General features: G+C 36.7%; 1 protein-coding gene across 1 annotated transcript in view; it reads left to right on the top strand.

Moving 5' to 3' along the window:
* The window catches only part of TMX4 (thioredoxin related transmembrane protein 4), a 42,381-nt gene that overhangs the window by 7,513 nt on the left and 12,850 nt on the right, over positions 1-22,018 (top strand). Inside the window, exons 2-5 of the mRNA XM_054574033.1 lie at positions 4,117-4,232; positions 12,464-12,509; positions 14,047-14,175; positions 16,909-16,954. Coding sequence (XP_054430008.1) covers positions 4,117-4,232; positions 12,464-12,509; positions 14,047-14,175; positions 16,909-16,954 — 337 coding nt within the window. The remainder of the gene's footprint in view (positions 1-4,116; positions 4,233-12,463; positions 12,510-14,046; positions 14,176-16,908; positions 16,955-22,018) is intronic.

Here is a 22,018-nt window from a genome sequence, read left to right as displayed (position 1 = left end):
AAAAGGTGTCCTGGCTCAAAATTACTCCTTTTCTTTTGTTAATTGATCCTTGCCCCACCCTTTTTTGCTATTAAACCTCATCATTTTGTACAACTCCTCAGAGCACCCTTTTAGTTGGTAGTTGGGATGTGGCCCAGTTCATCAATTGCTTAATAAAACAACTTAGACTTCCAGATTTACTCAGTTGAATTTTGTGTTTGTGTTTTTTAACAGAAACCAAGTAGTATATTATAAACATAATTTGTATGAATGATCATTCTTGATTTGTGCCTGCTCTGCATATGTCATCTAATTTCCCAATAACCTACAGTAGCTGCTCTCCTTCTATTTCACAGTTGAAGAGGTGAGGCATGGAGCAATTATTAACCTGCCCAAAGTCACATGGTTAATTTATGGTTGGTCTTTCTGAATCCTCTGGCAGAACTTACATCCAGTATACTGAAATGCCTTTTGAGAGTACTTAATAATAAAATGTATTACTTTTTTCATAAAGTTTACCAACAGCTTTCCCCAGTCTCAGCTGCCATTTGGGTATGTGCAAAATAGATAGAAAATAACTTTTCTCAGATGAAGAATATAATTTTAGTTAAAGTTTGCTCATTTGTTTATTTAGCAAATATTTATTGAACACTTACTGTATACCAGGAATCTATTTTACCCTAGGGATGTAGAAGTACTGTGTTTAAAAAAAATCCATATTCAGAGATTTCAACAGATTATTCTTGGACTGTTATCTCTGGGTCCATGTCTCTGGGATCTCAAGGATAGCACAGTGAACTGTAGTGGGATGGTTAATGATCTTTTAGAATGATCTTGTAGTTGGCTGTACTAATCTGTAGAGATGGAGTTAGAGAGGGTGAGCCACTGTGCCTGCTAAGTCTGGAAGCTTCTAGGGCCTGGCAGAGTAATGCGTGTCTCACTTTAAGCAGCTGTTTCTCTCCTGGGCTCTGCCCAATCTCAGTATTTTTCCTGAAATAAATGCCTTCTTCCCACTAGTCTTGACATTTTAAACCCATTTCGCCAACCTTCGTAAAATGTGAAAGATCAAAATCTTGCCCAATTACTCTTTTGTTGTTGTTCTTCAGAGAAGTTGGTTTGTGTGCATCATTGCATTGAAGTGGTTTTTTGTTTTTGTTTTTGCTTTTTAATCATCATTGAGGATACTTACCCACTGCTTTTAAAAGAGAGAGAGAGGAAGGGAGAGAGAGAGAGAGAAACGTTGATGCAAGAGAGAAGCATCGATTGCCTCCCTTACATACCTGGACATGGACCCGGACCAAGAATCCTGGATTAAACTCGCAATGTAGGCATGTGCCCTGACTGGAATCAACCTGCAACCTTTCTGTTATGGGACATCACTCCAGCCAACTGAGCCACAGTGGTCAGGACTTGCATTGGGTTTTGAATGGCACTTATGTAGTACATACTTCTGCCCAGTTCCAGATAAAAGATTTGTAAATGTTGACATGACAGCACCTCTGCCCCTAAATCTTGTTACAGAATTAGATCAGTTGTTTAGCATTCCCCCCCCTTGTTTCCTTTTCTTAGGCATTTTCCCCCACTGTGTATGTGTTATTTCTTTGGCAGACATTCTTTCCTACTTCTCTTTCTCCCCTGTCCCTTTCATACATTAAGGTAGAAATAATAGATGCCACATTTTGTAAAAACAATTCTGGAATGGAAAAATGGAAAGTAAATCAGAGGAAATTGACATTTTTATAGCACTAAGGCTGTTCATCCAGAATGTGGTATATCTTTCCATTTAAGCAAGTTTTAAAAAATCCATTTATTAAGAAAATTTTTAAACGTTCACAGAAATGGAGTAGTACAGTGAACCCCTATCATCTGCCAAGCTGGTTCAATAGTGATCAATATATTGCCAATCTTGCTTCATCTATATACCCTGCCCTCTACTTCTTGGTGGCATAATTTACATATGATAACATTCACCAATTGTATACAAACAATGATAGCAAGTCTTTTTAAAAATACTATTCCATTTATTCCCTCAGTATTTTGATATTAAAATTTTTTAAGTATAATTTAAATAGATTTAAGCAGATTTTTAAAATATAATGTCTAGTTGATGACATCTTGAAATATTATTCAACATGTCCACAGATTTTTTCCTATTGGAGTATCCTGTTTTGTGAGCATTGATTTGTTTTATTTACTGCTTCTTTCTTCCCAGTGTTATTAAACATAACAAAGTCCCTCCCCAGTTGTACTAATGTATGTTTGTGACATTATTCTGAAATGTTAATACTCATTTTAACTGTGTCATGTGTTAGTATTCTAAAATGGATTTCCTGCAAATGGTTTGTTTGTTCACAATAATTTATATTAAGTATAGACCCACCAGCTCTTTAAGTCTTCATAAGGAATACCTTCTCTCAACTCCTTCTATATTCAAATGATATTTTCCTTTCTATATTAGTTCCCTTGAATTACTGCAAATTACCACAAATTTGGTGGCTTAAGACAAAAGAAATGTGTTCTCTCATAATTCTGGCAACCAAAGATCTCAAATCAACACTTTGGTCTCTGAGAGCATCCATTCCCTGCCTCTTCTGGTTTCTGGAGGCAACTGGAATCCTCGGTGTTACTTGCCTTGTAGCTGCCTAACACCAGTCTCTCCCTCCATTGTCACGTGGCCTTCCTCTGTGTCTCTGCGTCAAACCTCCTTTTTCTTTCTTTCATAAGAACACCGGTCATTGGATTTATGGCCTAACCTAAATTCAGGATGATCTCATCCCAAGCGCTTTAATTATATGTGTAAGGACTCTGATTCCAAATAAGGTCACATTCACAGGTATTGAGGCTTAGGACTTGACAATACCTTCTTAGAGGATAGTATTCTGTCCATTGTACTTTCTAAATAGCAGACTTCTCTGGATTTCCATTTTACATCTGCAGGTGAAATCCAGACCACTTCAGAGCTTTGTGGTCTGAATGTTTGTGATATTTTTCAGACCATTGTCATGGAAAAGAATTGTAAGGCCATTAGCATATTTCCAGGATGGCCCAGGCTTCCAGTTCTTTTTTGCTTCCATTTTTTCCTTTCCTAATCCACTGTTCACAAGCTGCCCTGGTTTGGTTTTGAAAATGTAAATCTGAACATAATTCCCTTCCTCTTTAGGCTTTACCGGGAGCTTCGAATAAAGTCCTAACTCCTTTACCACTTTTTAAAAGCTGTGGATGATGTCTTCCCCCTGCTCTCTCAATACTGTGAGCCTTCACAGGCACTGTACTCTCTCCTTAGAATAGAACATTCTTTGAACCCTCTCTGGCTAATTACTACTTTAGATCTTAGCACAGATGCTTTTTTCTCTGTGGGCCCTTCTGAGACCACCCAGTTCCTGAATGTCTTCGTAGCATCCCTGTGCTTACCAATATTCACTTCTGGATTGTATCCACAAGGAGAGGATACCACATCTCTCTTGTTCACATTTGTAGACTCAACTTCTAACATTGTACACAATTCAGGTTTATGGAATGAAAAAATAAATGTAAAAACCAGCATTCTGGTTGAAGGCTCCATTATTTCTAATTCCTCTTCTATTTAAGAAAGTCTTGGGTAGAGCTGGTTTAGCCCACAGCTTCTATTGTCCAGAATCGCTGCCACACTTCTTTGGAAATGACTCACATACTTGGGGACCCACCAGCAACAAATCTTCTGTTATCTAGTCATCAGATCTGTGGCTTTGATGGGTCTGAAACTGGTCTCTCTAGTTTAAGAATACCCTTGTGAAAACTTCCCTTCTTTAGTGGGACAGTCAAAACAGTGTTCTCCCTGAAAAATCAAAAGCTACCTAGAAAGTGACAAAACTTGGGTTGATTGTAACAATAACTTGGAAATAAAATATTTTATGTATTATAATAGGTGTGAAAATCTTCTTAAACTTCAGTTAATTTTTTCCCAGTGAACTAATATTCATATATTATTAAATTCTAGGGGAGAAATATGCTTCTGTTTTTCTATATCAAATGACTTTGAGAAACTTTTATGTTTCTTTTTAGTCAGATTTATTTTATAATTTAAATATTCTACTTTTCTATTTTGTCTTAAAGATATTTTTCATATGTTTATATTAATTAGCTGTTCTTCTTTTATAGTTATGCCCCTTGGTGTCCTTCCTGCCAGCAGACTGATGCAGAATGGGAGATATTTGCAAAGAATGGTGAACTACTTCATGTTAGTGTGGGGAAGGTAGATGTCATTCAAGAACCAGGTACTGTAAATGTTGAACATTGCAGGCAAAAGTTTGTTACTTTTTATTTCAGATTTTTTTTCAAGAATATATAAAAGTTGAAGACTAGGATATTGCCACTCATGAAATTACCACCTAGAATCAATAGATAACATCTTGGTGTACCTGAGTCTGTCTATGTTACACATATATATTTCTATTTTTATTATTATTTTTTCTTTTGCTGAGTCATTTGAAAATAACTTGCAGACATCATGATACTTTGCCTTCAATACTTGGGCATGTTAAAATCTCCCTGATTATTTCCCACATGTCTTTTTATAGGTTTGGAACCAAGATCCAATCAAGGTTTTACCATTTACATTTGGTTGGTATATATTTTTAATAGTACTCAGTCTAGAATAGTCCCCCAGTTTTTTCATGACATTGACATTCTGAAGAGAATAGGCCAGATATGTACCTAGCTGTTTCCTTATATTTTATATTTTCTGCACTTTCTGTAAACTTGAAAGTCAGCCTAGAAGTGTGATTTGGTTAGATATATATGGCAAGAGTACTTCATAGGCAATGCTGTCACTGTATGATTAATACTACCAGAAGACACATACGGTCGCCATTAGCAATGTTGAATTTGAGCTTTTGGTTAACACTAAACATTAAACATCTCAGTTATAAAGAAAAGATCCCACTTTGTGATTAGCAGTAATCTGTGGCGTGATAATTTGGGGTTTTAAGGTACATAATGATCTTACCTGAATCAGATACTTTGTTGTGGGTTCCAGAATGATGAACTCCTAAATATGTTGTTTTATATATATATGCTGTTGATGTAATTTTTAAAAAGAAAATGGAGGGAAATAGAAGAATCTTTGTATTTGTAGTTAAAAATAAGTATTTATTATACCTAACTTGAGAAGAAAAGTGCAGTTTTTTTTTTTATGATTCCAGTCTCAAATTTGACTATTTTCAAACTTTAGGCATTTTTTCCTATCTAATTTCAACCTATTTCAACCTATTGTATTCTTTTTCAAAGAAAGAAAAGGTAGGTATGGAAATGTACCTATTAACTTTCTGTAATAACTATGATTTCAAAAAAAGACAGTACTGAATTACCAGTTACTTGGACAACGAAATTGATGGTGTCTGTTAAGATCAATGTGTTGACAATGTGGAGAGAGATTTCTATTAAACGCTATTAGTCCTCAGGCTTCCAGTTTTTTAAGCATTTGAATCAAAGCCATTTCTGCCCATCTGCTATTTAGAGATGGGAAATTATAGTTATTAGTTCATGGTTTTGGCTATTGTGATGAGTTTTTATGTTTAGAGGTCAAATCATTGCAATTACATTTTTGCTATGTACTTGTTTTCATCTTTTAGTAGGTTGAGTCCTGTTCAACCAGGTGAAAGCCATGTTCATTACTGGGCACAGACATTTTTTGAGGAGTTTCTTGAAAATGCTGCCATTTGGTTTACCTGTTGTGAATTCACAGCAGGATTTGAATTAAAAGAATTAAGCAGCTTTGTGATGGATTCACAAATCTAAAGTCTAATTGAATATAGTCTTTCCATCTAAAATGTTGATTGATAGTTACTTTTTCTATTGTGATTTGTGCTTTTTTGATAATGAGGTAACAGAAAAATTGTTTATGATGAAATAGATTAGAAACAAATTCATCATTGACTCATACTATTTATGTAAATATAAGTAATATATATTTGAAATATCTATCGAAGAATAAGGAACAAAAGGTCTTTGGTCTGGTATTCTATATAATTAAAAAAGCAAAGTCTAAAAAGGAAAAATGATTGTTTTTACGTATGTAAACAATTTTTTTAATGTAGAGGCTCTAGAATTATTTTAAGTGATAAAAACTAACTCACAAATAAAAATTAGAAGACAAAATTCTACACACTTGATTGAGTAGACGAGAATATTTCACTTCAGATTATTCTATCATATATTGGTAAATTTAACTTACAATCTTAGTGTTTTCAATTAATGTATTTATTCAACAGTATTTGAGTTCCCACCATGTATCAGGCCCTGTTCTGGGTACCAGTGATTCAGATGAATGGAACAAGTGATTAATGGTAAGGGTGAATAAGGAGACAAAGACTTGGCCCCTCATTAAGTTTACAATCTAGTAAAGGAGATAAACAGTAACAAAGATAAAGTGGAAAATATATCTGATGCTAGCAAGGGCTATGAAGAAACAGAAAAAAGGGTAAAAATATAGAAAATACTGGGATCCCCCCATTTTAAATAGGGTGGTCAGGAAAGACCGTTTGACCAGAGGTCTTGCTAGATTGAGGAAGTGAATCTCAGCAAGCTTTCAGGAAGGAGCATTCCAGACAGAGCAGAGAGCGCGTGCAGGTGTGGGGGCAGGGCACTTGGCCTAACTGAGGAACAGTATGGCGGCCAGTGGGGTACTCCACATGAATGGGGCTGGAGAGGTAGCAAGGGACCAGACCATGTAGGGTGTCATAGGCCATGGCAGAGAGTATCATTTTCATATTAAGTGTGATAAGAAGGAAACTAGTGGAAGGTTTTGAGTCAAGATAGTGACATGACATGATTTATGTTCTAAAAGAACTCCTTTGGCTGCTATGTGAAAAATTGTCTATAGGTCAGAAGTGGAAGCAAGAAGAGACATTAAGATGTTACTGCCGTATTGCAGAGTGAAGATGGTGGCTTGGACTAGTGAGTGGCAGCTGTGCTGAGTAGCTGGATTGGAGAGACTACATTTGGCTGGAACATCCAAAAGCATCTTCTGATAGATTGGTTACTATAGCAGTTGGTGGAAGGAGAGATGGAGGGGTAGGATGGGTGGAGGAGAGTGAAGGGGGAAAAAAATCGAGGCAACTGAAATAGAATAACAATAAGACATATTTTTTAAAAAGAGAGATGGAGAAGATTGAAGGAAGAACACATTTGAGACAGATCTAAGTTTGAGATGTTTCACAGAAATCCAAACAGAGATGAGCTAGACGTACACATTTGAGGTTCATCAGTGTATATAGTGTTTGAAATGACAGGTAGAATTGAAATTACCTAGAGACTGTGTGCCAGAGAAGTGTTTTGGGGATTGAGAACTGAAGACTCCAACATTTAGAAGAAAGGAAGCTGGAGCAGAAGAAAAGTAGGAGGGAAAAGGAGAAGTAGGAGGTCCTGGAAGCCAAATGAAGTGTCTTGTGTGGTGCAGATTCATGAGCAAATTTCTGGGGTGCTTGCCTCTATTCTTGGAAGCTATTTGAGTATAAAAGTACTTCACTTTTATAGAATCTTAACATCCTGAGTGAGCCCTGGGAAGCCATTGAAATGTTACTGGCTTTCCCCACAGTTGAGTACTTTACTGGATGTTTCTGTGTACAGGTTTATATTTGGTTCCAGATCTCCATTAGTATATTCTTTCATCAGGGCTGCCCTGCCATAGGAGTGCTGCTGGTAAGAGGTGATTTCTTTTCCCTGCAAGTAAAATTTAAAAAGAAGGAAAGGAAGAATTTTTGAAGTGTTCATGCATAATTCTTTAGTTATTCCTATAAATATTCCATTGGTGCATTTAACAAATTTTTTAGGATTTCAGAATTATAAAGACTGAGGATTGCAAATACATTGCATTTTCACAGCTGCGATGGAGAAATTGAGGGAAGGACAGACTTTAGATTATATAACATTACATTGTTGTTTAATACAGCATAAATCAGGTGATGTGTTGGTTAAGTTGACTTTGGGAAATTAAACTTAATGCATGTGTACTTGAACCTTCTGTTCCATGCAGATGAGCTTCGTTGTCATGGACAGGAAAACAGTAGCTGCTGACTAGAGTAGAGATAAACCAGACTCCTTCCATGGCCAAGAATAATCTTCGTATTTAAAACCATTAATTAATTACAGAAGCCAATTTAGTTTACTGTACTTCAGTTAGTGTTAATATTTTAACTTTATAATTATAAAAATTAGTCTTCTCTTGACAACTTTATTTCAATTTCAAAGATAAAGTTCACTGTACTTTTTTATTCATTGTTTTTCTTTTGCTTCTCTCTTTGATGATCATTAATACTCACTTAGTTAAGCATTTACTTCACCACTTATATACATTTCAGCTTCCTAACAAACCTAGGAATAACAAACTGTTTCTCTCTATACTACTCAGGAAACTGCAGTTTGGAGAGGTTAGGTCGTATGTCCAAGGTAACACTGCTAATAAATGGTAGAAGAAAAGCTAGTAGCTCTCTGCATTTTCTTAAGATAGAACTTAAATAAATTCTGTTGTTTTTTCATATCAAAATATAGTTCTCTGTCATAATTTTTCTTTCTCCAATCTTTTAGTTCTCTTTCTTTTGCTATATATGCTTAAGATAAACTTGCTAATATGAAAATTTTTCTGCATTTTGAGTTAAGGCTTCTTTTATGTTGCAATATAGTCTCCATTTTAAAGTCGTAGTTAACTTTAAAAATGAAAGCTTAATGTGAAAACAGCATGTAGAAATTTTGGGAGACCTTGTGGTCAAACTTTATCTCTTACTTGAAGGTTTAAGAGTTCACTTGTCTCCTCCACACTTACTGAAACTTGTTGCAATGGATCATTATGCAGATCTCAAAATGAGCTGTTGCATGCTGTGACAATTCTTTAAAGTCCACACTTAACTGGTTTTTTAAGCCCTGAAGCCACAACCTAAGATGGTGCTTCTCTGTTTCAAGCTGGTCATGTTTTCAGGTAATGAATGTCTCCCTTGAGACTTCGTAACACCAGTGTGAAAGGTTAGGAGACATTTTTGGAGCACTGACATGACACCCAGGGCTTTCTGACCTCTCAGCCCTTCAGAAATGACATTTATTTGAGATGAATTTTCTGTGGTGTCAGATCTTTAAAGGCTTAGTAGTTGTCATAATCTAAGGACAACTTTGGTTGCTTTTGATTTTGTTGTTGTTGATTTTACTGCATACATCCTCAGTGGCAGTATATTATTCCAGACAAAAAACAATTCATATCTGAAGTAGATGCTATAAACCTGTTATTATTCCACATGGGTTGTCATTTGAAGAAATACTAACAAACAAAAGTGAAAGCAATCTTGAGGTACAACAATTTATTAATAATGGTTATTATTTTAAATGAACCTTAATTAACAGTCTTGTATATTGTTACAGTTACTGAAAACAACACAGCAGTTCGTGTCAAGAGCTATAAAATTCTTATAACCTCTAACCCAGCAATTTCAGGAACATTCTGTCCTATCTTCTAGCCTGAATCAGAAAGATGCAGAAAAATCTCAGAGACCATCTGTCACAGTATTTCTTTTTTCTTATTTTCTCCGTACTCATTGATTTTCATGAGCACATTTATTAGTAAAGATATGCTTTGTTATCCAAAATGTAGACTTTCCAATGCACTTAAAATAAGTTAGCTTGTGTTTGTTACATCATCTCATCTTACTCCAATTTAGAATCAATGATTTTTAATATAGCAAATAATAGCTAGCATTTTTATTTAGTACTTATTACGTATCACATATTGTTTTCTATGTGATTAACAATGTAAAATTATTTAATATTAAAATGCTATGAGAAATTATGATGCCTATTTATAATAAAACCAAAGACTACAGAATATAAATTTAATGTCCCTGGTTAAAAATGAATACAAGGCAGAAGTGGGTTTGATGCCAGGTAAATGGGCATGTGACACTGGAAATGCTGCCTTGCATATTGTGTTGGGTTGGCCCAAAAGTTAGTTTGTTTTTTTCTATAAGATTGTTGTAGTAGCACTTAGTTGTCTTTAGCTTTATTTGAAACAATTGTGTTAGATTGTATTATAACACCTGTCATATCAGTGTGCATCAAAAAAAATCTTATCAAAATTGGTGAATTTTTGTATAGTTATTTTAATATCAAAGATGGAAGAAAACGCACATTTTTGGCATATTATGCTTTATTATTTCAAGAAGGGTAAAAACATAACTGAAACACAAAGAAAGATTTGTGCAGTATATGCAAAAGGTGCTATGACTGATAGAACAGTCAAATGTAGCTTGTGAAGTTTTGTGCTGGAGACTTCTCCCTGGATGATCCTCCTCGGTCGGGTAAACCAGTTGAAGTTGACAATGATCAAATTGAGTCATTGAGAACAGTCAATGTTATATACCACTCAGGAGATAACCAATATATTCAAAATATCCAAATCAATTAAGTTATTGGTGAAAATGAAAACTATGTCTTTTATTTTACAAAAAAACCGTACAGACTTATTGGCCAACCGAATGTAATTTAATGTGTTTTATGAACTTTTTTATATTTATTGGTTACTTTTTAAATTATTGCCATGGCCAGTGATGGCCAAGAACATATGAAGGATTTTAAAGAAAAACTTAAAAATATTGTCTCAGCGATAACAGTTATTAGAAATTATATGTATGTATTCTGATAAAAATAAAACCTAAATAGAAAGTTGAAGAAGTGTTCATTCCATTTAAAAAGATCATGTATATAAAGGATAATTCGCTAGCATTGTTACTCTCCATAGATACAATTTTTGGGTGGCCATAAGAATCTCTAGCTAGTAAAGAATTGAGTTCTGAAATTGTTTATAATCATTATTTTAGTCAAAAGCAGATGATAATTTTTAAGCCCTTAGGATTACCAACACTCCTCCCCCGCACCCCCGCAATTCAGAATTGGAAATACACTAAAATACACCCTCGTTCCTTGCTAGGGCAGAATTCCAAACAGTGTTAGAGGTGAAAATGCCCTGTGGGCAGTACTTGTTGCAGTCCTCAGTCGACCTCTCTGGTTGCTTGTGTTTGTTACTGCCAGTACAATCTTTTTTGTTTTTAAAGTGTACAATGATAAATGTATGTAGTAAATGTTTCTTTTTGTCACATTGACTTTTACTTCCTTCAGAGTATTGTGTTTTCTTTTGAGTGCGCGAGGGCCATTATAGAGTCAGTTTGGTTTGATATGAGAAAAAAATCGGAACCTTTCTTTGGGAAGACTCATCACTAATAGATAAATTATTATGCTGAATACAAATTTAATTTATAAAATGGGTATAAGCAAATTTTGTGTTATTAAAAGGAAACCTTCAGCATTTCAAATTGCAAATGACCACAAAGATGTGATATTTGAGCTACTTTATTTGAATAGATACTTGATTTTGTCCAAACTGTTCTTCAGTGACAAAAGCGGAAGTGATGAGAAATGTGAAAATGATCTCTCTGTCAAGTTCCCATGCTGCTTGAGAGCATCCTTTAACTTTCCTTTTCTTTGCCAGAGCCAGGGTTCCTCATTCTTGGTGCCCATGTAAATATTATTTATTTGTAAACATTTAAAGAGCCAGGGATTTGTTCTTTATTCCTAACCTCATTCAGGTTTTTGTTGCATACCCTTTTCTTGATATCATCTATCTCTGTTCATAGTCATGATTTTAAGTATTAAGGTTTTTTCCTCTGCCACTAACTAGACAGTAAGTTTTGTGAGAACAAAGACTACATGTTTTTGCTTGTCTTATGTGTCTTGAGTGCTTATCACTGTCCCTGAACAAAGAAGATAATTAGTGAATAATTTCTGAGTGATTAAGGATTTTATTTATCTTTGTTTTCAGTTGTACTTAGCATAACATTTGATATGTAGTTAGTGTTAAGTAAAGGTTTCCTAAGACAAACTGAGAAAACCTGTTTAATGTACATATAGTCCCTTGACAGTACTTGCAGATTTTTTAAATGTGCAAAGATTATACATGCTCTTATTTTAGATTCTTTGTTATTATGATTTTAACCTATGTCTGATCTATAATTTATTGAGTTTTTCACTATGTGCTTAGCACTTAACACACTGAGCTAACCTAACTTCAAAACAATTTGGTTAGACTTTACCCACTTTACAGGTGAGGTAACTGAGACTCAAAGGTTAAGTAATTTATCTAAGGGCATAAAGCTAGTAAATTTAGTATGTAACTCAGGTTGCATGACTCTGACCTGCCCTGTCAGCCACCATACAATTCCAAGTGATACACAAGACAGGAAACTTCATGTCTTACCTCAAAGATAAGCAAGTTGTATGTCAGTGGCTGGAAAGTGTTAGGTAATAAAAATGGGTAAAAATAAAATTTCTTTAAGTCAAAAAAAATAGTATATGTGATTTAATAATGTGGTTATAAAAGCAAGCTCAAGGCAACTTGTTCTTACAACTTAGGTTAGGTGCTTGGGTTAGTCTGAGTTTGACTTACAACTTTTTTTGTTTATGCTTCTTGTAGGTTTAAGTGGTCGCTTCTTTGTCACCACGCTTCCAGCATTTTTTCAGTAAGTTTAAATAATTTTCTGGTCTTGTAAATATTAAAAATCTGTAGACATATACAAGAAATTCTAAGTTGTTTTCCATAACCACCACACATGCAGCCTAACATTTGAAGGGTGAGAGCCGGCTCTGCAGGAGTGAGAGCCGTCAGGAGAGAGGACGCCCAGAGTGCTTCAGAGAAAGCAACCTAAGTTTACGCAGCTAGATTGGGGGGGGGGGGGTCAGGGAAGACTTTTCCGATGACATAAAAGGTAGGATGATTCTTAATAGATAAGGAGGAATTGGTTAAATAGACAAGGTGGAGAAAACCTTTCCAGATAGAGGAGATATCATGGAAAGGCTCAGGAGAAAATGAGGTACCTTATGAGAACTGTAACTAGTTCTGTATGGCTAGCCAAAGGGTATAGCTGGATCATCCCAGACAGTGAGGCTGCAGAGGCTCAGGTAGTCAGAGGGGAAAGAGAAGGAAGAGATGGGTTCTGGAGATGCTTAGAAGGTGGGATCACTGGGACTTGGTGACTGATTAGCCATAAGGAAGGAAAAGTCTTGATGACAACCAATAGGCCATGTATAACTAGTAAAAACTACTAGAATAAAATTAAATTTGGAAGATAGAGGCCAAAATGGAGAAGATAGTGTGAAGTGACTGTTAATTTCAAATAAGGATTTGAGGATCTAAAGCTCAGATTAAGGATTTAGACTGGAGATACATACTGGGAATTTTCAAGCATTGAGGTAGATGAGTTTAAATATATTTAGAAAGAATGTATGCAGAATAGAAATAGGTCATGGATAAAACTCAGGGTTGACCAACCTTAGGACAGGGAGTAAGGAATTGAGAAGGGGTGGTCAGAGTAGGAGGAAGAAGTCCAGAGAGCTCATAGAGCCAATGGAAAGGTGGGAGGGAGCAATGGTTAGTGGTGGGCAGTGCCAGAGACAGACAAAAAAAAAATGGCAGAAAAGTGCCTCGTGGATATGGCACTCGAGTCATTGGAGACCCCCACTATGAACAGTTTATATGGAATCATGGACGCAGAACTGCAAGTTGCACAAATTGTGAATAAGTAATATATGAGGAGAAAATGGCAAGTGTAGACTCTTCCCTTAGGAAGCTTGACTGTATAGAGAAAGCAGAAGTGAGGGAAGACTGAAGGGGTGTGTGAAAATAGGAAGTGTTCTGTTAATTTTCAGGGGACATGAATTTTTTAAAACTTGATAACTGCTGTTTTCCTGTTGTAGGAGAAAAATTGAAATACTTGGTAGCAAAAATAATAAAAAGTTACTTGGCAGGAACTTTGCTTATGATCACAAATTTTGCAGTGATAAAGTAGAATCTTTAATGCTTTCTGTTTTGGAATTTCTCATTTGTAATTAATATTTAAGTGTGCTTTCTGATTTATGGCTATTTTTTTTCTTCATTTGAGCCAAGTTAAAATTTAGAGTGTAGTTCACACGTAAAACCCATAATTATTTTGATTCTTATTATCTGTAATACTTGTTATTATAATGGGCTTATTTTCTATTTGTTTTTATAATTTATAGTGCCAAGGATGGGGTATTCCGTCGCTACCGTGGCCCAGGAATCTACAAAGACCTGCAGAATTATATCTTAGAGAAGAAATGGCAATCAGTTGAACCTCTGACTGGCTGGAAATCCCCAGCTTCTTTAACGTAACTTGTAATTTTATTTTTTTTTTAATGAGAAGGTGTTATTAATAAAATGCGTGGTATCAAGTGACCAGTTCATGGGCCTTGAAAAGCTACACTTTTCTTCATACTCACTTCTGGTTACCTACACTACATATGACCATGGTTAGACCATGTTGTGTTTCTGGTTTTATGATCCACATACATTTCAGCTAGTTAGTGTACTGGAAGTAAGTATCCAGACTAAAGCGGGTTACAAAAAGCCTCCCCCTAACATTAGCACTAAGCCATGTAAACTGTTTTCCCTTTACAAAATACAGTATTGAACACATTGACCAATTTACCATTCTTCCTTTTAATGATTGATAAGATATGGAAGTGACTTCTTCTTGAATTATAGTTTATGCAGGAATTGCTATTGAATCGATATGGAAAATAAAACCTGTGATGCCTTTGGCTGCCCAGCAGCATACTGCTAGGTAACTTACGGCCGTGACGGCAGGCTGCGTAATAATTGGTGAGGTAGATAAGGCCAAACCATAATAACTTTTTACATAGTAGGTTTTAATTTTGAATGAGTTGTCATATTTGTAATTAATTTTGTTAGTATATACAAGGGTAAGGAATATCCTTGCTGAAAAAGGATCAAATTATGCAATAATTCAGGAATAAATCATCTAGTAGCATTTATTTAATACTCAGGAAATATATAGCTTAGTCTAAAAGCAGCTTTTCATTCTATAAATATTTGAGAAATGATTTTATGCCAGATACTGTTCTAGGTACTGGATATTCAAAAGTGAACAAGACAGACATGGTCCCTCTGCTCTCCTCAGGTGCCTTAAAGTAAAGCATATTAAGAGATAAACTAGGGATATAAAGAATCATAGAGTGTTTAAAAAATACCAAATAAGCAAAACCCTTTCCTAAGTCAGGGAATAACTGTAGGCATGGACCTCTGCTGGATAAGGGGCCAGGAGAGGCCGTTCTGAGGGAGGACTCAGGATGGAACAACCTAGTCAGGTGATAAGCAGGGGAAGAATATTTTCAGGACTGGGGACAGGCCAAAACTTGCAGAGCTTGGTGTGTTGAGCAGAAAGGTGGCTCGGGTCAGGACAGCGAATGGTATGTAAGCTGAATAAGAGAGACAAGCAGAAGCCAGATCACACAGGCCTTTGACCACATTGAGGAACTTGGATGTTATCAGTGCATGCAATGACAATGTGGCTTTTAGAAGAAGAGATGGGGAGAGGAAGGACAGATGAGGTCAGACAGATAGAAGGCTGTTGCAATATCTAGCCTAGGAGTAGTGCCTAGTGCACATCAGAGTGGCAACAGTGGGGAGAGAGAAAATGGGTGGGTTTAATACATGTTTTGAAGGTAAGTCTGGCTAAGGTGAAGGGGAGGGAAGATTCACAAAAAATCTTTTGGGTTTCTGATTTGAGTACTTGGTGGGTCCTGGTACCAGTTACTGATTTGAGCAAGAAAGCACCAAGTTCAGTGTTAAACATTAAGTTTGAGATGCAGACTTCTTCGTAGAGTCGTCAAGTTGGATGCATGGAGATGGGTCTCCACGGAGAATTGACACAAATACAGAACATACTGGTGGCATTTAAAGCCTTAGAAGGGAGGAGATCACCTAGAGAGAGAGAAGAAAAAGGAAAGTGCTTGGGACCTAGCCACAAGACACCCCAACATTAAGAATTTGGGTAGAGAAGGAGTCAGCAAAAGGAGTCAGGAAATCGAAAATGAGTACCAGTGAGTCAGGAGGACAAGCAGGAGTATGAACTTCCCTAGAAGCCAGGGAAATTAGGGTGCTCAAGCATGAGGTGTAGTTACTGTGTCTCATGTTATCAAGAGGGAAAGAACATCAAGTCTGAGACATGGACGTTGGACAAAGTAATGCAAGGTCATTGTGGCCTTGACAAGTAGTGACATTGTAGTAGTGAGGACGGAAGCAGATTTGAATGGGTTAAAGATAAGGTAAGGAAGAAGAAAATGCCAAGTGTGGACTACTCCTTGGAGAGATTTGTGAAGCTGGAGGGCCACAGGAGGCCCATGATGCTCTTTTTAAAAAATGAGAGAGGGTAGAACATGTTTTCATGGTGATGAAAATGATCCAGTAGAAATTAAGAAATCGCTAATGCAGGAAGAGGCGTTGACAAAAAAGAACCAAGTCGTTAATAAGCCAAAGGGGTGAGATCCAAGGCACAAGTCAGGGAATTAGACTGTGGGAGGGCACATAGACTTTCTGTGTGAAACAGTAGAAGGTGATGCAGGTGAGCACCAGGCTCAGATTTGGTGGTGGAGAGATAAGGAAGATCACATGGTGGCTTCTGATTTCACAGTGATACATGAGGAGTGTTTGTTAGCTGAGAACGCGTGGGGAAAGGAGGTGTGTGAGGGTTTGAAGAGAGGGAAAAGCACGTGAGCCTGAAAAGTGCAGTATTGAGTGCCCACTGAGGTTTGTGGCTGAAGGGAGAACAGTCAGCTGGTCACCCGATTTTTCCCCGGAGACATGCAGCTGCCCAAGGTTGGGGTTTTTGCCAGGTATTTACAATGAAGGGAGGAAGGGCCAGGCGATGTGGATATATTTGCAGCAGTGGCTGAAATGATGGCTGTGGAGTTGAAGCTCTATATGAACATGAGTGAATCTAGGAGAGAGGACTGTGTTGCAAAAAGTGGAAGGGCAGGTCCTTGGGACCTGAGTTTTGCTTTTACATAGTGTGCATCACCAGTGGTTCTCTTCTTTCTTAGGATGTCGGGAATGGCTGGTCTTTTTACCATCTCTGGCAAGATATGGGTAAGTAATCTGAAATACAACTTCTGATTATCTTTGCAGAGGGTTCTTTAAGAGTGAGAATGTAACTTCTAAATGAAAATAAACATTGTAAATACTATTATAATTTCACTTCTTAAGCCACACAGCTACTCTCACAAAGGGTGCCCAGTGGAAATGTCTCTTTGTGTAGAAAGGCATAAGTTAAATTTGACCAGTAACTGCTGTGTCAAAGTCATATTTTCTTAGATCAGCAATGAATTTCCTTATCTAAATTGAATCAGGCTTATGTGGTTTTACTTCATTTTATATTCCCATTGTCATAATCTCTCTACAGATCAAAGATTATCCAAGCCTGATAGTGTTCTGTATGTCAGGGATCAGCAAACTACAGCTAGAGGGCTGGCCACCTATTTTTGTAAATGAAGTTTTATTGGAACACAGCCATGTTCATTCATTACCTATTGTCTCTGGCTGTTTTCACTCTACAGTGGTGGAGTTGAATAGTTGTGACAGACACCATGTGGCTCAAAAGCCTACAGTATTTACTCTTGTCCTTCAAGAAAACGCTGGGTCACCTCTGCTGTACGTGATTATGTCATTTCACTGAATTTGAACTGTTATTTAGATTAAAAGGTTGAACAATTATGTAATCTTGAATGTGTCACAAAACCTTGTGCTCCCCTTATGTGCAGAGTGGGCTAAATCCTGCAGATTTAATGTGCTGTGGAATTAAAAATGTATCCTTAAAGTACTTCAAATCTTTAGAAATGAGACCCCATATTTGTCTTTTCTAAGCTCTGATTGTGGGCCAGGGTGTCATATTTGGAACTTAATATTCAAGGAGTTTATGGAGACTCTTACCGTGTCTCATGCACATTAATGTATGAGTATGTTGAGGGAAATTCAAGGACAAACATTTGTATTCCAGTTTTTTAATTGTATTTTATTTTCTGTGTTGTGAGATAGAATACCAACTTCAGGATTTTTTTCTTTTTTTAACAACAGAAGCTAAATTGGTCACTTAGATACAGTAGTTGCTGGTTAAATTTGTTAACGTTTTTTTGTAATTATGTGTAATCTTAAACAGTAACTAGCATTTTTCCTCTCCAGGTTGTATGAGTTTCACATGGTTTCCTTCTACTATTTTTCATAATAACTCTGAGAAGTTTATTCAAGGGCTGAGATTTATGAATTTCCAACTGGGAATTGAGAGTAAGGGATCCTGTGTTTTGTAGTCGACAGAGTCATACATATATGGTGGTAGCCACTTGAGAGACTTAGTCTTATAATGTTTAATTTAATAGGATAATTATGATACATGAATGTCAGGAATTACTGAGAGAAGGTCTTAATATAGAACCTAGAATAAGTGCAGGTCAAGAGATGAATTTGTTCTGTGGATTAAGGTGTGCTTTAGGTGGAAGTTAGCCATGGTTTTCACACACTGTTAAAGTGTTTTACTTTCAAACGTAGTAATCAGAGAACAGAAATAATTGCCCTGATGATGTGTAACTTGGCATTTAATACTTAGATAAACAAGAGATTAAGCCAGGAGTTAGAAAAGTTGTTTATTAGATCATGCAAATGATTACGGTGTGTGGCATTGTCACATCAAAGCCAGGGATGGTTGTCTTATCATTATATATGCACAGTGCTCAGCCATGGACAGCGCGACAGTCTGTGTGGATGCATTGGACTGCAGAGAAAGAGCCACTTGGAGAATAGAATATGATCCATCTCTGAATAACCAATTAAGATACTTGCCTTAGGTATTGGCACGTAGAATATATATGCTATTTATATATGTATTTAGAATGTCTTCACAGATATTTAAAAAGGGTAGTTTTATAAGATAAACTATAAAATTTGACACAAAAAGTTTCATTTTACATTTCATAAAGTTGCTTTTACCTAATGTTAAAACCATATATTTTTGCCCAGGCGGGTGTGGCTCAGTGGATTGAGTGCCAGCCTGCAAACCAAAGGGTCACCAGTTTGATTCCCAGTCAGGGCATATGCTTGAGTTGCAGGCCAGGCCCCCAGTAGGGGGTGAGCAAGAGCAAACACACATTGATGTTTCTATTCCTCTCTTTCTCCCGCTCTTCCCCTCTGTCCTAAAAATAAGTAAATAAAATCTTTAAAAAATATATTTTTTTCTTTTTGGTTATCATTTACCTGGATTTTTTTCCTACTGTCAGTCTTTTTGTTGTTGTGTTAGTTAGTTAGTCTCGTAAAAAGTATATAGCAAGAAGTAATGCATCTAACTGATCGATTTAGTCCATTCATATTTATTGCGATCACTAACACATTTGCCTTGATTGTAGATTGTGTGTGGAGGTGTGGGGGGTGGGGAGGAGTGTACCTGACTAAAAGAACATAAATTGGTAGAATTGTAGATTATTTTGATCTTTTCATGTGTATTTATACATTACCTTAAAAATCTGTAATAGAAATCTGATATTATCCTCTGTATCATCATACAGCTTGCCGAAGCCTCTTAACAACTTTTTTGGTTGCTTTATTTCTTAAAAGCAAATCCCTAGCCTTTCATGAAATCTCTGGGAAGGGCTCATGCCATCTGTGTTTCTATAATTTACCTCTCTTGTGTGTTCGCAGAGAGTAAGATCTCTGGCCTGGTAGGATCCATTCCTTGGCTACCTGTTGGTCTCTGGTTTCTGTTGGGTTGGCCAAAAAGTTAGTTTGTTTTTTTTCTGTAAGATGGCTGTAGGAATGCTAGGTTGTCCTTAACTTCATTCAAAACAATTTTGCTAGATTGTTTGTGACAGCTGTCATATCGGGGCGCACTTAAAAAAAACTTAAGATTAGTGAATTTTTGTGTGGCCATTTTAGTATTGAAGATGGAAGAAAATGTGCAACATTTTTGGCATATTATGCTTTATTGTTTCAAGAAAGGTAAAAATGCAACTGAAACAGAAAAAAAGATTTGTGCAGTGTATGGAAAAAGTGCTGTGACTGATTGAATGTGTCAAAAGGGTTTTGCAAAGTTTTGTGCTGGATATTTCTCGCTGGACCATGCTCCATGGTCAGGTAGACCAGTTGAAGTTGATAGCGATCAAATTGAGATATCAAGAACGGTAAATGTTCTACCATGTGGGAGATAGCTAAATACTCAGATTATCCAAATCAATAAAGTTACTGGTGAAAATGAAAAATGTGTCTTTTATTTTATGGAAAAAACTAAAGAGAACTGTTGGCCAGTTCAATACATGAACCTTTAGGCACAGTCTTACCATGCTGCTCCTACAGAACCACTTATGGAGACAGTCCTCCTAGCTGACTACCCAGCCAAGTCAGGTAGATAATTTAACTGGCTCTTCTTCCTGGCCCAAGCTCCTTTTATCGGTGTTGAGTATGTGATTGTAGGGAACATAATCTTTAAATCACATCTAGACAATAAAAAAAAAAAAAAAAGGTAATGCAACCAGATTAACAATGAAAAGAAAAACACAGCATGCAGTGGGAGAGACTGAGCGAGAAAATATGCCCAGAACTAAAAGAGTATAAAGTCTCCAAGAAAGAAGATAAAAACAGGGAAGAAGGAAAGATTGAGTGGCTAATGCCAGTGAGGCGAGGTTGCGGATGCCCATCCTCAATCTCTTACCCTGGGAGTCAGGCTTTTCTCAGCAAAAGTCTTCCCTGAATGGGTAGTTGGTTAATGTAAGTTCTTCCATAGAGAAAATTGTGTATGTGGGGTGAAGATAAAACAGTATGTGTACTGTTACGTTTATATGGAGTTTTTATTTATATATAGGAAAACACCTAGAGAGCTTAATCAGATATCAATAATGTCTATCTCTGATACTGAAATTATGGCTGATTTTTTAAAAATGATTTTTTCTGTGTGAAAAAGATAGAACAAAAAGAACTTTCTAGAAGATCAAAGCCCAGCAAACTAGTGATTCCTTAAAGTCCCTGAGTTTCTGCCCTAGGGGTTAGGAGGAAGCCAAGCTCGCTGGGCCTGGTATTTTGGAAATGAAAGCTGCTGTTCAGGATGTCAGGATCACTTGGTGAGGAGACACCCACACAGCTGAGTTCCTATGAACTCAGGGGTTTTGTTGGATCCTGCATTTGGCTTTCTTAACTCTATACTAGCCTCCCATGTTCTTGCTTGGGTAAACCCTTGAGGTGAGGAAGTCCCTTGAATAGTTTATAAGCCAGATCCTATCAACTTCCTGCTGTCAGCTTGAATCCTAGGGGTCCTCGATAGGTAATTTGTACCACAGTGTCGGGGAAGGGTAGATTATCTCAAGTGTTCTTTCTATCACCAGTATTCAAATTGTTTCCCCATTCTAGTCATGATGGTATTCCCCTATGTATTTAAAATTTGTACGTGGACACATAGAAGAAGTCATTGTCACCTTAGCTATAATATCTATCCTTATGTGTAGTCTTGACATTTACCTGCCTCACAAGAGCCACTAAAGCCTGGAAGATGGACCACTAGGGGAACATCTCAGAGTAGACATCTTCTGGATACAGAATTGATACTGACTTTCTATTTATAATACCAGTATTTTTAAAATTGTATTCGACGTTTTACAAATGACTCAAGTTGATGAAAAATGTTAATCTAAAGGAGAGTGCAAGGTGAGGGTGATGCCATGAGAGCGACGTGCAGAAGACTGACCTTGGGGAGCACCGCTGTCAAAAGTGGCGCCACAGTCAGGGTCAGGGGCCCGGGGTTGAGATTTTGTCTGTGGCAAATGCTTGGAGAGACTTTCCAGCCTTCCTGTCTTCTCATCTCTCTTCACAGTTGGCTGCAGAGATGCAGGGAAGCATTATCTTCCTCTTTTCTATCTTGTGTGAATGTCTCTGAACCCATTTGTTTTTCCTGCTATAAAATGTAGTTACTACAGCACGGATGCTTAGCATAGAACCTGGCACCTAGTATGTACTTGATAACTGTTTTTGTTAGTTTTATTCATTCATTATTGTTGTCATCATTATTTTACTTTTCCCCTCTGATTAGGCAACAAGGAATGTTTTGTTTTTATTCATTTATTTTTTAACAGTCTGTCAGTATTAAAATAGCATTCTATGTCAGTTGTACAATGTGTATTTTTA

This window comes from Pteronotus mesoamericanus, unplaced genomic scaffold, assembly GCF_021234165.1.
Source record: "Pteronotus mesoamericanus isolate MK-2021 breed Mesoamerican mustached bat unplaced genomic scaffold, CSHL_Meso_final contig_25, whole genome shotgun sequence".
NCBI lineage: Eukaryota > Metazoa > Chordata > Mammalia > Chiroptera > Mormoopidae > Pteronotus > Pteronotus mesoamericanus.
Note: the sequence above shows the minus strand (reverse complement) of the source record. Positions and strands in the feature narration are given on the sequence as shown.